The sequence below is a fragment of the Poecilia reticulata genome, chromosome 17 (assembly GCF_904066995.2).
Source record: "Poecilia reticulata chromosome 17, P_reticulata-male-v2, whole genome shotgun sequence".
Classification (NCBI taxonomy): Eukaryota; Metazoa; Chordata; class Actinopteri; order Cyprinodontiformes; family Poeciliidae; genus Poecilia; species Poecilia reticulata.
Genome location: NC_088846.1, coordinates 9,280,180 through 9,293,033, shown reverse-complemented (window position 1 = coordinate 9,293,033; position 12,854 = coordinate 9,280,180). Strand labels below are relative to the sequence as shown.

Sequence of the window (12,854 nt, the reverse complement as noted above, 5' to 3'; positions counted from 1 at the left end):
ATGAGAAGGGCCAGGCTTCCCAGAAAGGGAGGAGCAGATTGATTTCAACTGGTGTTAAAAGGTTAAAAGTGAAAAGGTTGACGTGGTTCCGCTAATCGAGGAGAGCGATACACTAGTAAAAAAGTTCACAAGAAATGAAAATCAAGAAATAAATCATGCCTTTTTTTTTAATTGGAAGTGTTGAGATGATTTCAAAATAGTTGACAGGGATTTTTTGGTATTATCATTTTGTTGTTACTTTAGTTCATATTTCAGTCTAATGTTAGTCAGTTTAAAGTGTTCTCTTCTTTAAACTGTATGTGTGAACTGACCTGGAGGTCACAGCTGCCTGTTATCTTCATGTGAAACAGTTTGACCGAGATTTGAACCGGGCTCAGATCATGGGCCAGATGTTAAATTGTTTTACGACCTTTGCTGTGTTTGGGTACGATGTTTTACGACCCCTGCTGTTTCCTCTGCTGTCTATCTTGCCTATCCTCCCTCTTTGAAGTCTGATAATAAAAAACAAGCTCTACCCAAAGATCTTCAAAACGCTCTGTGAACGGCTCAGAGGAGCAGTTGACAGAGTCTTCTCCTTTTGCAGAAGTTTAGTCATAAATTCATATACGTTGTCTGTGGTTCTTTTATGTAGGTTCTAGGAAAATACCTATCAATAGTAAAATCAAAAGATTTACAGCGCTTTGAAAGGTATTCCCTTTTACTTTTAATTTTTTTTTATCAAGTTCCAACCACAAACCTGGAGGCATCGTACGGCACCTTGCAAAAGTATTTATGCCACTGGATTCTTCACATTTTGGAAAAGCACAAGCTTTTATGTATTTTATTGGGATCTTATGCCATAGATATATACGGTTTCCTAAGATTTTAAAAAACACATATATACCTGAAAAGTTCGGGATGCATCTATAAAATATACGGTGGCCCAGAAAGGTCGACAAAATGCAAATGCCACAACACAACAGCAAAACGGTTCTGTTAAAAAAAATTTAAAAAAAACTTGCTAGCATAACTTCTGCTTTGACTTTTGTTGTTGTGTTGAGACTTTTGCATTTTGTTAACCTCTCTGGTTCACTGTAATATTAGGCCTAACTGAGTCAATCCTTTTTATTGAATATGATGGATTCTAAGACTGGGCCTTGGGGTACCCCGCATGTGATTTCTGTCCATTTCGATTAGAAGTTACTGATTGAAACAATTATCGGACCGCTGCACCTTCTTCCTCGTGTTTGCTGTGAATTGGGAATGATGCTGCAGGATAGTTCACGACTATATTCCAATCCGATCCAGTCCATTTTAGTTATAAAGCACATTTTAAAAAACAACATGTTTATCCAAAGTGCTCTCCAGTAGGGGCAGATGAACTGGCTCAATAATAACGATACAATAAAAACATTATTTCTGGGTGTAGTTTTGCAAACAGAGAATGTTCAGGGAGTATGACTTACAAATGACTAGAACAGTATGTGCAATAGTTGCATTTGTAAATGTGCATACACCCATTAAAGAGTTGTGGTGTCAGCAAAAAAATGAAAATGGAAAAAAGAAACGCCAGCACAACAACCCGCTGTAGGGTGCGTGGGTTAAAGGTGGGACAGGAGTTGATCGGAAGGGTATGTGGCAATAACTAGAGCAAAAAGCATTAAAAAAAGAAAAAAAAAAGAACAAGAAACAATTTAAGCGCAAAACCTTTCCCGCAATGTTGGGCCAAAGTACCGGTAATAAGATACTGTGCTCTTCTGGTAAGTCCATTCAGATGTAAAGAAGTTTCATCACTGAGATTACTGCAGTCAGTACTGTTTACCTCAAGCAAACATTGCAGACGCATCAGACAAAAAATCATTATGGTCAAAGTGTGTAAAAGCAGGTGCACACAGAAAGCAGAAAACAATCGGACATTCGTTGGAATGATGTACAAAAAGACTTTATTCTGTTAATGCTGTAATATCCGAGAGCCACTTTTTATATTTATTTTTAGTCTACATGGAAAAAAACCAAAGAGGTGAAGGAATAAAATGAAGGACAAAAACAAATTTTATCAAATCATTATTATTTGACCAATGAAACTGATTAACAACAAGTTAACTAGACAGCCAGCAATGTTTCAACAGTCGATGTACTTTGACAAATCGCCTAGACAGATTGCCACTCCATCAGAGTTGTTCACAAATCAGCAACATGCATATTGCCGCACACACAAGAAGGTATTAGAAATGTTGTGTTCTAGAAACGTTCCAGAATTGCCCAATGACTGTCCGTCAGGAGAACAAACAAAGAGATGCCTGGCAAATAAAAATAAAAACGATGCACTGGACGAATTGGAGAGAGGAAGAAACATGTTCAAACTCAACAATATAAGCTGGGAAGTGCCTCTTTTTTTCCCCATGAATAATATGACAACATATTTAAAATGATTACATAAACTGGACTTTGCACAATACAAAAGTCACTTATAGTCATGAAATGATATTTGGTGTCATGATAGTTTGGTTGCCGGGGTGCAGCCTTCTTACTAAGACCTCTTGCTAAATGCAGGCAACCAGCAAAAATAAAGGCTTTGGTATTCATGAAACAGTGAAAGACATGAAAGAACCATATAGCTAGGAAAATACAACCTTAGATAAAGAAAAGAAAATCAACTCTATAAGCTTATTCTGTTACTTAAAGACAAATAAGTTTCGACCGCCTCGGTTTGCTGGCTAGAAATGAATGCTTAGACTGAACAAGTCAGCTGTCTTCAGTCTAAAACAACATGGAAACAACATATTTGCAGTGTTTCATCAAAAATAGCAACGGGGCTTCTTCAGCAATGTTCTCATTACAGATGTGGCAGATTAATGGGGTTAGGCTCTATTTTTTTGTGATTTTTAGTGAACATCAAACATATAGAGGGCTGATGACTTGGGCTTAGGTTAATTCATTCTTTGAAGAACACAGTTAGAGGATGACTCCTTTAAAAGCTACACATACCCCATAACTCTATTGCAAATATGGCCTGTATATGTTGTCTGGAAATGAAGTCAAGCCTTATTGAACTATGAACTACCACTGGACTGAAATGAATGTTAGCTGAGACAAAAGTAACATCAAAACAATTAGAGGTGTATAGAGTAGAGTTTTAATACCGTCAGGCAAAGCGATGTAACTATGTCTTTCATTTCTTAAGGCTTGTCTTTGTTGTCTCGGATTCTTATGTTTTAAAGTGAACTTTATCACTGGAGCCTCAACAGAAACACTGTTTATTTCTGCTAAGCTTCATACAGTTCACAAAAAATATTAAGTATTTTGTTTTTGTCTTTATCTTGGTTGTTTGGCAAAGTCACTCCCTGAATGACTTTTTGCCCTTTTGGTCCCTCTGAGGACGAGAAGTTCACTTAAGGTCTTTACTTTTCACAACATCCCTATTTCTTCTTTGAGTCATAGCTGTGTCTCAATCTACTTCTAATCTTCTTGTCTTTGCAGATAGTTGGGATTACTAAACCTATTAGTGCAAGTTCCTGAACTACCACAATAGCTATCCATGTACACTTTTGTTTTCCTTAATTTTAGATCCTTCTTCTTTGTGGACAGTTATTATAAATCAAAGGCAACTCTAAATAAATGGGTTTTTAGCCCGGATTTGAAGGAACTCAGTGTTTCAGCAGTTTTGCAGTTTTCTCAAAGCTTGTTCCACATTTTTTTCAAAAAAACCTACTCAGTTGTACATGTCTTTTAATTGGAGTATACTATTTTTTAATAACTGTGCAGTAAAGGTGTGCCGATCGATCGGCCACCGATCATAATAGGCCGATTTCCGTGAAAAAGTGTATGATTGGTGATCGCCGATCACGGTCTCTTGTTTCCGATCACACAAACTGATCACCTGCATCTCATTTCGCAGCCAGCCTGTGCAGCTGGTCTCCTCTTTCCTTCACACTGCGCAATAGCGCAGCAACAAATCCTAAGCGATGTGGAACTATAACGCACTGAGTGATTGGGGAAGTTTGCGTGTTGCGGCGGAAAATTTAAGCACGTCAAAATGCATCAACACGACGAATCTAATATGGCATAAAAACAATGCCATACTTGATGGAGTTTGGCTACATCGAGGCTCACTGCAGTAAAAAAGACATATGGAGGATCAGACAGCAGGTAAAGCAGCGCACAGCTACAAACACTCACCCTTATTAGCATGACAGTCAGAAAGCTAAACAAATAACCCGCAAAATTATTTAAGTCTTCGAGCTGCGATGTAAGACGCTGGTTCTGCTCTCGCTGTTGAACCGCTGCTACGCGCTACAGATAGTAATATTTCACAGACGGAGCGTCACTTCTGCTCCACCTGGTAGTGACTCTCACACCAAACCTCTGCTTAAAGCTGCAGCATCTAACCTAAAAAAATAAATTTTACATACGTATTAAAATTTTCGCTGTCCTAACATGAGACAGATAATCTCTGAAAAAATAATCGATATCCTCTGCCTCCTCCCTGTTCTGCATAATTACTCCACTCAGTCAGAAACAGCCAATCAGAACTAGCAATAATCAGCTAGCCGCCATGCTATCAGGAAGTTTTCATTCAGTAACTCAGGATTGTTTATTGTAATCCCTGGTTTAACACACCTGGATAAAATGATGGCTCGTTAGAAGGTCTAAGAGGAACATTGACAATCTGAAAAGGTTGTTACTACCACCAGGGAGAGAACTAAAACATGCAGGATGCCGGCCCTATAGGACCGACACCCCTTTTGTAATGGATCCTGTATTTGCCTTTGAATGTTAAGTTTTATACTTGAATTTTTTGGCAATGTTGAGAGGTTTTATTTTAACTCTTTGCATTATTTAGCCTCTTCAGAGCCTTCATATGTTTTCAGTCTGTTAAAGATAGTATTACCGATAGCAGTACAATTTGCACAATGACTTTTATTCTTTTCTTGGAAAAAGTTATTAAAAACAAGTTTTTGTCTAAATTAAGGTGAATTCATGGTTCCTTTTTCCACATTATGTAACCGGTAGTGCTTATGATTAAAAAAATAATAATTATGTGATCGGTATCGGTAATCGGCCCTCATGGGTGATCGGAATCGGCAGGAAAAAACCTGATCGGCACATCTCTACTGTGCAGTATTATTTTTCTTACATTGAAAATTTGCCCTTACTGTATAATCTCTTACTCTTATTTTTATATGAATTTACTTTTGTGGGAATATACATGCTTCTACTTACCTTAAGCTGCTGTGACTCTTGAATTTCCCCCACACAGGGACAATAAAGGATAATGCTGCTCTATTTTAATTCTATGTTGAGGGGAAGTAATACTTTTACAAGGCACTGTAGTCTACCTTTAAAAAAAATACAAATAAATATCTATTTTTCCACTGTATCAGTTGATCACCGGCTGTATACCAGTAGATAGTTATTTTGTGATCAATTTTGTGGTTCTAATGTAATATTATTAGGCCTTACTGTTTCAGTCAGTTAGAGTTAATTGACTTATATAAAAAAAAACATATCTGAAAACAGTCAATAATAATAATAATAATAATAATAATAATAATAATAATAATAATTAATAATAATACGATTAAATATAGCCAGTAAACTGTTTTTTCTAAATTAGTAACAAAAACAAGTTCTATAATCCTACCGCGTTCTAGGGTTTTCTGAAGTTGTTTAATAAACAGCGCCATCTTCTGGTGTTTCGAAAGTTATATTCACTCTTGACATTCAAAATAATTCACTTTGTTTGCAAGTTAACTGTAACCTGTGGCGTTCCATGGTTAGCTAAAACCACAGGTACAAAATCATTATAAACTTTGTCTGTTAAAAATGAATAAAAACAAACTCTCGCGATACTTTCACCATCCTTTTCTCGCGATATTTACAGAAGCAGTGTGTTTTTTATTTTTTTTGGACATCCGTGTAACATGGAGCTGGTGATAAACTTGTGATGTCACCAAACCAGCACTGACATTCCACCGAAAATCAGCGTCTATGATCAGCACTGCCAGTTGCTCTCGTTCTTCATTGGAAAAGACTGCAACAAACAACAGGGACTAGACAAACCAGATCCTCCGCTCTCTAATACAACGTAAGCTTTATTTTTTGCCGGTAAAACAACAGCTTATCTGCTTTATTTTTATAGAGTTAGTGTAGTTTTTTGGGGGCATACACAGTACTAGGCTATATATATTATTCACTATGTCAATATTGCGAATGAGCGCTAAAAAAATGTCCATTATGTATGTTAAATTTTAGTGTGCTGCCCAAAGCGCCTGTCTACAACTAATATGTTACGTATTGTTTTTGAAAATAACATTCGCTTGTAATAACCGTTTATCTTCAGCAGAACTTAATAAGGATGAAAATAAATTAGTATCAAAATGAAAACTGAAAAGCGACTGTGGATTTTACTAAAGGGAAAAAATTGTTACCTAAAGTTAAAAAAAAAATAAATAAATAAAATACATGTAGTTGATCAACAATTAAACCATAAGAAATCCTCACCATAAAGTTTATTAAATAGTGTTAATTTTCACCAAATACCCTTCCACTGATTGCTTACATATTTCGTTATTATAATATAGGCAAGTTGGCTGGTTGCTGACTAATGATTACTGGACCTAAAGTGGTTTTTTAAGACAGAATACGGTTTGACTTCCAGTAAACTTTGGACAGCATGAAGCAACAGAGCAGCGTGGCACTTACGTAACCCTGGCTGCTTCCACTCCTACCTCATAACCCTTAGACACTAATCTCATCTAATTTATCTTAAGGCTTTTATCAGTGGTTCTACAACCATGATATTTACCTGAACTGAGAGAAAACTTATCTAAACTATTTACATGGTAAATGTGAAACTAATGTATCCTTGTAAGCTAGGATAAACTGTGTGCGCAAACAGGTTTATTTGCATGTATTAGTTTATGTGTGGTTGGTAACGGGGTATTGCATTTACACTGAGAAAATATGCAAATACTACTTTTTATTATGTGTGGTTTTCTCTTGGTGAAATGTCTGAAATAAATGTATCATCATCATCAAAAACTACAGATAAGTGGAGTGCAGCATATTTTGAGAAACCCAAAAAGGAACTGAAATGGATGACAGTGAACCAGGAACAATTGTGGGTGGGATTACAATAAATTTGAAAAGTTAATTTACTTTAGAAATTGAATTCACGTCATATATGTATTCGATACACTCAGTGATACATCCCACAAGGTTTTTTCTGTTTTTATTTTTATAATCGTGACTTGGAGCTATCAAAAACTGAAGTTCATTACATTGAAATTTTAAATCTTAAATTCCATTGAAAAGGAGATTTTTAAGACAGAAATGACTTGTTATGGCTATCCTAATTCTTGCACATCCGTGAGGAAAACTGCTGACACGAATGTCATCCAACAATCAGTAAGTGTACGCCAAGAATGATCAAAGATTAGCTGGCTGCTCCTGGAGCATATTAGTGGAAAGTTGAGTGAAAGGAAAAGTGCCATACCTGGACTAAGGAGAAACAGTCCAGATGACCTCTGGACAACTGGGCTGTTCTACAGAGGTCCAAAGTTCTCGTTTCGTATCATATGAAGGTAAACACCCTGATTTCCATTTTATTTGGAAATCAGGGAGAGTCTGGAGGATGAGTGGAGAGGCACAGAATCCAAGCTGCTTGGGGTCCGATGTGAAGTTTCTATAGTCAGTGATGATTAGAGAAGCCATGGCGATAGTGATTCCACTGTGTTGATAAAACACAGTGTAATCACTGTGTTTTATCAAGTCTATCTATCTGGAAAACCTAGAACTTTTTATGCTTCCTTCTACTGGCAAGTTTCATTGAGATGCTGATTTTATTGTCCAGCAGAACTTGCCAATATTCCACTGCCCACTTTAATGGTCATCCTGTGTTTTGATCTTGCTTGCCAGCTGACCTGACCTAAACCCGTATAGCATCTATGGCAGTAGTTCTTAACCTGGGTTCGATCGAAGCCCAGGGGTTCGATGAGTCGGTCTCAGGGGTTCGACGGAGCCTCTGCCGCGGAGGTAAAGACACACTTGTGTAAAGTTGTGATAACGCCCCGCTTTGCCATCACTTGCTGCAAAGGATCACGTTACATTGCTTAGCCAATCAGAGCTGCGGAGGAGCCCTGATTGAAGGAGTTCCTCTCTCAGCATGGATTTGAACTTGTGTCTTTATTTACTTCAGCAAAGCTCATCGTTTTTACCAAATTCTGTAGCTTTCGGTGTACTTCTAAATCTGCTCCGTATCGCATCTTTTCGGTGTTGGTACTGCCTCTAGTGGCGTGGGGGTGGTAACACAACTAATATAATTACATTACTAAATCAGAATACTGGAAAGTCTTTATTATTAGTTTTTCATTCTTTTAAGAATGTAGAGCTAATTAAATGACCTAAACAAGACCTTAAAGTGGTTCCAGTTTCTCTCAATGACCAACCTGTTGAAACTGTGGCAAATTTTAAATACCTTGAGCCAGCTCAACTTTGCTGAAAACACTGACTATATCTTGAGGAATTGTTCTCAGAGACTCTACCTTTTAAGAAGACTTGGTGAGCTTGAGGTGACCCAACAAGATTCTGTCTTGAATTTGGGGGGGAAATCATATTTTATTTATCACTACAGAAGGGTTCAGTGAGTGCGCATATGAAACTGGTGAGTTCGGTACCTCAAAAAAGGTTAAGAACCACTGATCTATGGGTAATTGTCAATAATTGTCAAGAGGAACATGAGCGACACCAGACCCAGCAATGTAGATAAGCTGAAGGCCACTATTAAAGCAACCTAGGCTTCCCAAATACCTCAGCAGAATCACAGACTGATTGCCTACATGCAACGCAGCATTGATGACATACTTGGACATAGTTTTCAGTAATCTGAGATTTCGATATTGGTTGTATGTCATATTCTAATTTTGTAAGAAATTAAATCCTGGATTTCTGCAATCTGGAAACATTAAAATGAACAAAAATAAGTACATAAAACATATCACTCTCTGTGTCAAGTGAATCTGCAGTATATCACTTTGTGACTTGAAATCAGTTTGCAGTAATTGATTGAAATGCATCTATATTTACCCTGAATTTACCCAGGAACACCAGAAGAACTTTGATAATTGATGAGCTAACTCCATGCTAACACCATCTACTAATTAATACACCGATTTAACAAGTGACTGTTTTATCTGGTCGTACTCCCATTACCCTATCTGCTATTCAAAAAAAGCTCAAGACTTTAGCGTACACTATTTCATCCATCACCCTATTTCCATTGATTTTAGTTCTGATAAACTAAAATGATGAACTTAAGTCAATTAACTCTTACAAACTATGACTGATCAAACCAACGCAACTCTACACAACCTCCAATTGGCTTTTGGATCGGATAACGACATTCCTCTACAGTAGCCTATTGATTGACAGAAAATTTCTTGAAATTGTCAATTATCAAAGCAGCTAGAATGTCGTACATTTGAGTGGGGTGTATGAACTGACTCATGGTTGGTACAAAACATTTTGTGATGACGTCTGTTCTATACCTCAAAGAGTTTGCCACTAAGTAATCAAAATGGCAAATGTCCAAATGTGGTACTTGTCAGAAAAGGTTGGAGAACCATTGGCTTATGTTGCAAATGTACCTCCTGCAGGCCAAGATGTCCCTCTCTGGCTGGGTGTGTGTAGTTACTGGTGCCTCCAGGGGCATCGGCAGGGGAATTGCGCTCCAGCTGTCTGAGGCCGGAGCTACTGTCTACATCACAGGACGGCAAGAGAAAACCCTCAAACAAACTGCTGCTGAGGTGAACTTTAAACCTTTCTTTGTCTTAAATGAAATCAGATTACTTTGCTTTTGCACAATACGTTGTATTTTTCTGACGCCCTTAATTATAATGTAGGTGACTGAGAGAGGTGGGAAGGGCATTCCAGTGATCTGTGATTCTACAAAAGTGGAAGACATCAAGGCACTGTTTGGAAGGATCAAACAAGAGCAGGATGGCAGACTGGACATCTTGGTGAACAATGCCTACGCTGGAGTTCAGGTTTGTATCATTAAAACACCTGATTCTATCCTTCAAATGCATGCCGCAACAGCGGGAGTATACAAGTGTCATGTCTTGAATAATGCTGTGAATAAGTGAAGGATAGAATCAAGCTTAACACACAGACCATGATCACGAGAAAACCATCAAGAAATGAACTTGTGATCTCGAGAAAACCATTGGAATAACTCCTTATCTTGATAAAACTGTTGGCAAATTAACTTGTGATCTTGAGAAAACCATCTGGAAAAAGTATATGCAGGAAACGTCCGTTCAAAGCTTCCATGTTAAACACAGATTTAAAATAGTAAAAGTGATTTTGGTTGGCTTTCATTTTTTAGGAAAAACAAAAAGTAAATGAATGAACGGAAGTAAAGATTTGAACATAGTGTGTTGACTTTGTGTGTTGTCGTTTCAGGATATTTTTGACAACATGGGTAAGAAGTTCTGGGAAACCGATCCGTCTATTTGGGATTCTGTCAACAACGCAGGCCTGAGGTACTGTTATCTTTCAAACATACTGAATCAATCATATTGTCCCACAGTCTCATCTTGCCCATTTCCTTCTGATCAGCTATAGCTTCAGTTGTTGTTATTTTTGTTGTGTTTTTTTAGGGGGCACTACTTTTTCTCAGTTTATGGATCTCGCTTGATGGTGGCTCAAGGTCATGGGTTTATAGTGACCGTTTCATCTATGGGCGGACTGCATTACCTCTTCAATGTAGCATATGGGGTTGGTAAAGCTGCTGTAAGTTCTTCCACTTGATTCAATTTGGCATCCAGTTTGATATCAAAATGCACAGTTTGTCTTACATCTCATTACTGTCATGAAAACCTGTTTTTGTTTTGTGTTTTTCCAGTGTGACAGACTGGCAGCTGACATGGCGGTTGAGCTGAAAAGCAGAGGAGTGACCTCCATCAGTCTGTGGCCAGGACCGGTACAAACAGAGCTTGTATCGCAGTTAATTATACAGAAAGATGCGCCGCATCTTTCTGTAATGGGTTTGGATCCCAAGGTAGACTACCATTGGATAGCAAGTCTGTCTGCATAAATAGTCCATTTCCAATTCTGTCTTAACTGTTGACTTTGATTTTCCTCAGTATAAAGATGTGTTCGCCAATGGGGAAACTACAGAACTAAGTGGGAAGTGCATCGTCAGCCTGGCTAATGGTAAGTTATCATTAAGGACCTCAAAAATGTATAGAAGTAACTTTTTCTTAATCAGTAAAATGTGATTGAGAACTTTGCATGAGAGTGCAAATATCACCATGTCAGGGTGTGTGATGCTGATTGTCTCCTATCAAAAAGACTGAATGAGGCAATTAAATCAGAAAGTGTTTTGACAAAGTATTTACTCTTATGTTACCATGTTACCCTCCTTGTTTCATGTTTCCCCAGATTTTTTTTTTCGAGTTGAATTGTACAGGACATACATTGAAGGTGGAAGAAAATTATTGATCATTATCAGATTTTTAAGTCTCAAAATCTGGAATTTTAACATAAGCCACTGTAAATTAACATCTTACACAGATCCGTTGTTTTAAAGCTACTTTTGCTTTTGTCTGCTAGATAAAAATCTGATGTCCCTGACTGGGAAGGTGCTCATGACGTGTGACCTGGCCAGACGATATGGCATTAAAGATGTTGATGGTAATACTACTAGCAGTCATATAATCATACAACAATAACCACCTGCCTAGTGGTCATGTTACTCATTTCATCTTGTTAGTCCACAGAGTAAGTAGTCTGCAATAGATCAAAGAAAAATATGTAGTCTTTTTTTTCCCCTTCAGGGCGGGATGTAACAGATTTTACGTCCCTAAAATTCCTCCTGACCCAGGTCCCGTACCTCTCCTGGCTTTCAGCAGTCGTCCCCTCGTTTCTTCGCCTGCCTCGCTTTGTGCTCACACTGGCTAACGGACGCTTCTGATGGGTTCCCTCATCACTCCCCACAACGCCATATATCTATGCTAAATGACTCCATGAATGACAAAAATTTTCCTTTTTTGTTTTTTGGGAAAGAAGTAGTCTTGACTCAGTCAGATCGTAAATAAGGAAATTATTTAATGTCGAAGATGTGCTAAAGTTGTATCAATGAAAAGGTCCACATGAAGTAAGCTTAACATTAGCACCTCAGCCAAAGGTGAACCATCCCAATGAGATTGTAACAACATTAACTGTGCAGTTTAAAGAAGTTCTTTTGAACTAAACACTGAATGTATTTCATTACTGTTGTATGGAAGAAAGAAAAACAGGAACTGGGGTTCCTCTGGGGTGTCAGACATGAGCTCCTTCTACCTGAAGATGCTTGAAGGATAAAAATGAAGTTTAACCCAATCAGCTGAAAAGAAGTGTGATTTTACATTGAAAAAGTTTTAGTGTCATGTTTAGCCTGCACTCATACTTAATTCCTACTTTTACTGTTCTTTTTTTTTCTTGGATGTGCAGGCAGTCATTGTTTGTGCTTGATGTGCTGTTTTTTTTTGGCATGATCTTCTTACGTGTAATGAGCCTTATTTTTCCCTGAGGGGACACTGAGGTGGATGTATGGCTGTAGATAAGCCAGAAAAAACAGCGTCGCCCCTTATCGGTGAAGGAGTGTCATCTCATTTTCTTTGTCTTACAGGTTAAAAATAGGACTACAATAAAAAACCAGTTGGCATTCTGAAATTTCAGCTTGCTTTTTACTTTCCTAAACAGCTAATGTATTTTTCCAACTAAAATGCAATTCAACAAAGGAATTTTTTAAAATCTCCTACTGTTTATTTGTCCTACTCATTTCTGGAAAACAATATATAGAGTTCATAAAGTGTAGGCCAGGTTTTTTT

General features: G+C 37.7%; 1 protein-coding gene across 3 annotated transcripts; it reads left to right on the top strand.

Moving 5' to 3' along the window:
* Positions 1-5,875: 5,875 nt before the first annotated feature.
* On the top strand, positions 5,876-12,696 carry dhrs1 (dehydrogenase/reductase (SDR family) member 1). 3 transcript variants are annotated; one of them, XM_081598548.1, is made up of 10 exons: positions 5,876-6,067; positions 7,900-8,016; positions 9,636-9,785; positions 9,882-10,025; positions 10,444-10,523; positions 10,641-10,773; positions 10,886-11,041; positions 11,127-11,196; positions 11,596-11,676; positions 11,820-12,696. In XM_081598548.1, exons 2-10 carry the CDS (start codon positions 7,975-7,977, stop codon positions 11,954-11,956), a joined length of 993 nt encoding a protein of 330 aa, XP_081454674.1. In that variant the 5' UTR covers positions 5,876-6,067; positions 7,900-7,974; the 3' UTR covers positions 11,957-12,696. The 3 variants fall into 3 exon arrangements, with proteins under 3 accessions (XP_081454674.1, XP_081454675.1, XP_008431200.1); XM_081598549.1 differs by lacking the exon at positions 7,900-8,016 and having other exon boundaries at positions 5,877-6,087; XM_008432978.3 differs by lacking the exon at positions 7,900-8,016 and having other exon boundaries at positions 5,878-6,067.
* Positions 12,697-12,854: the final 158 nt, after the last annotated feature.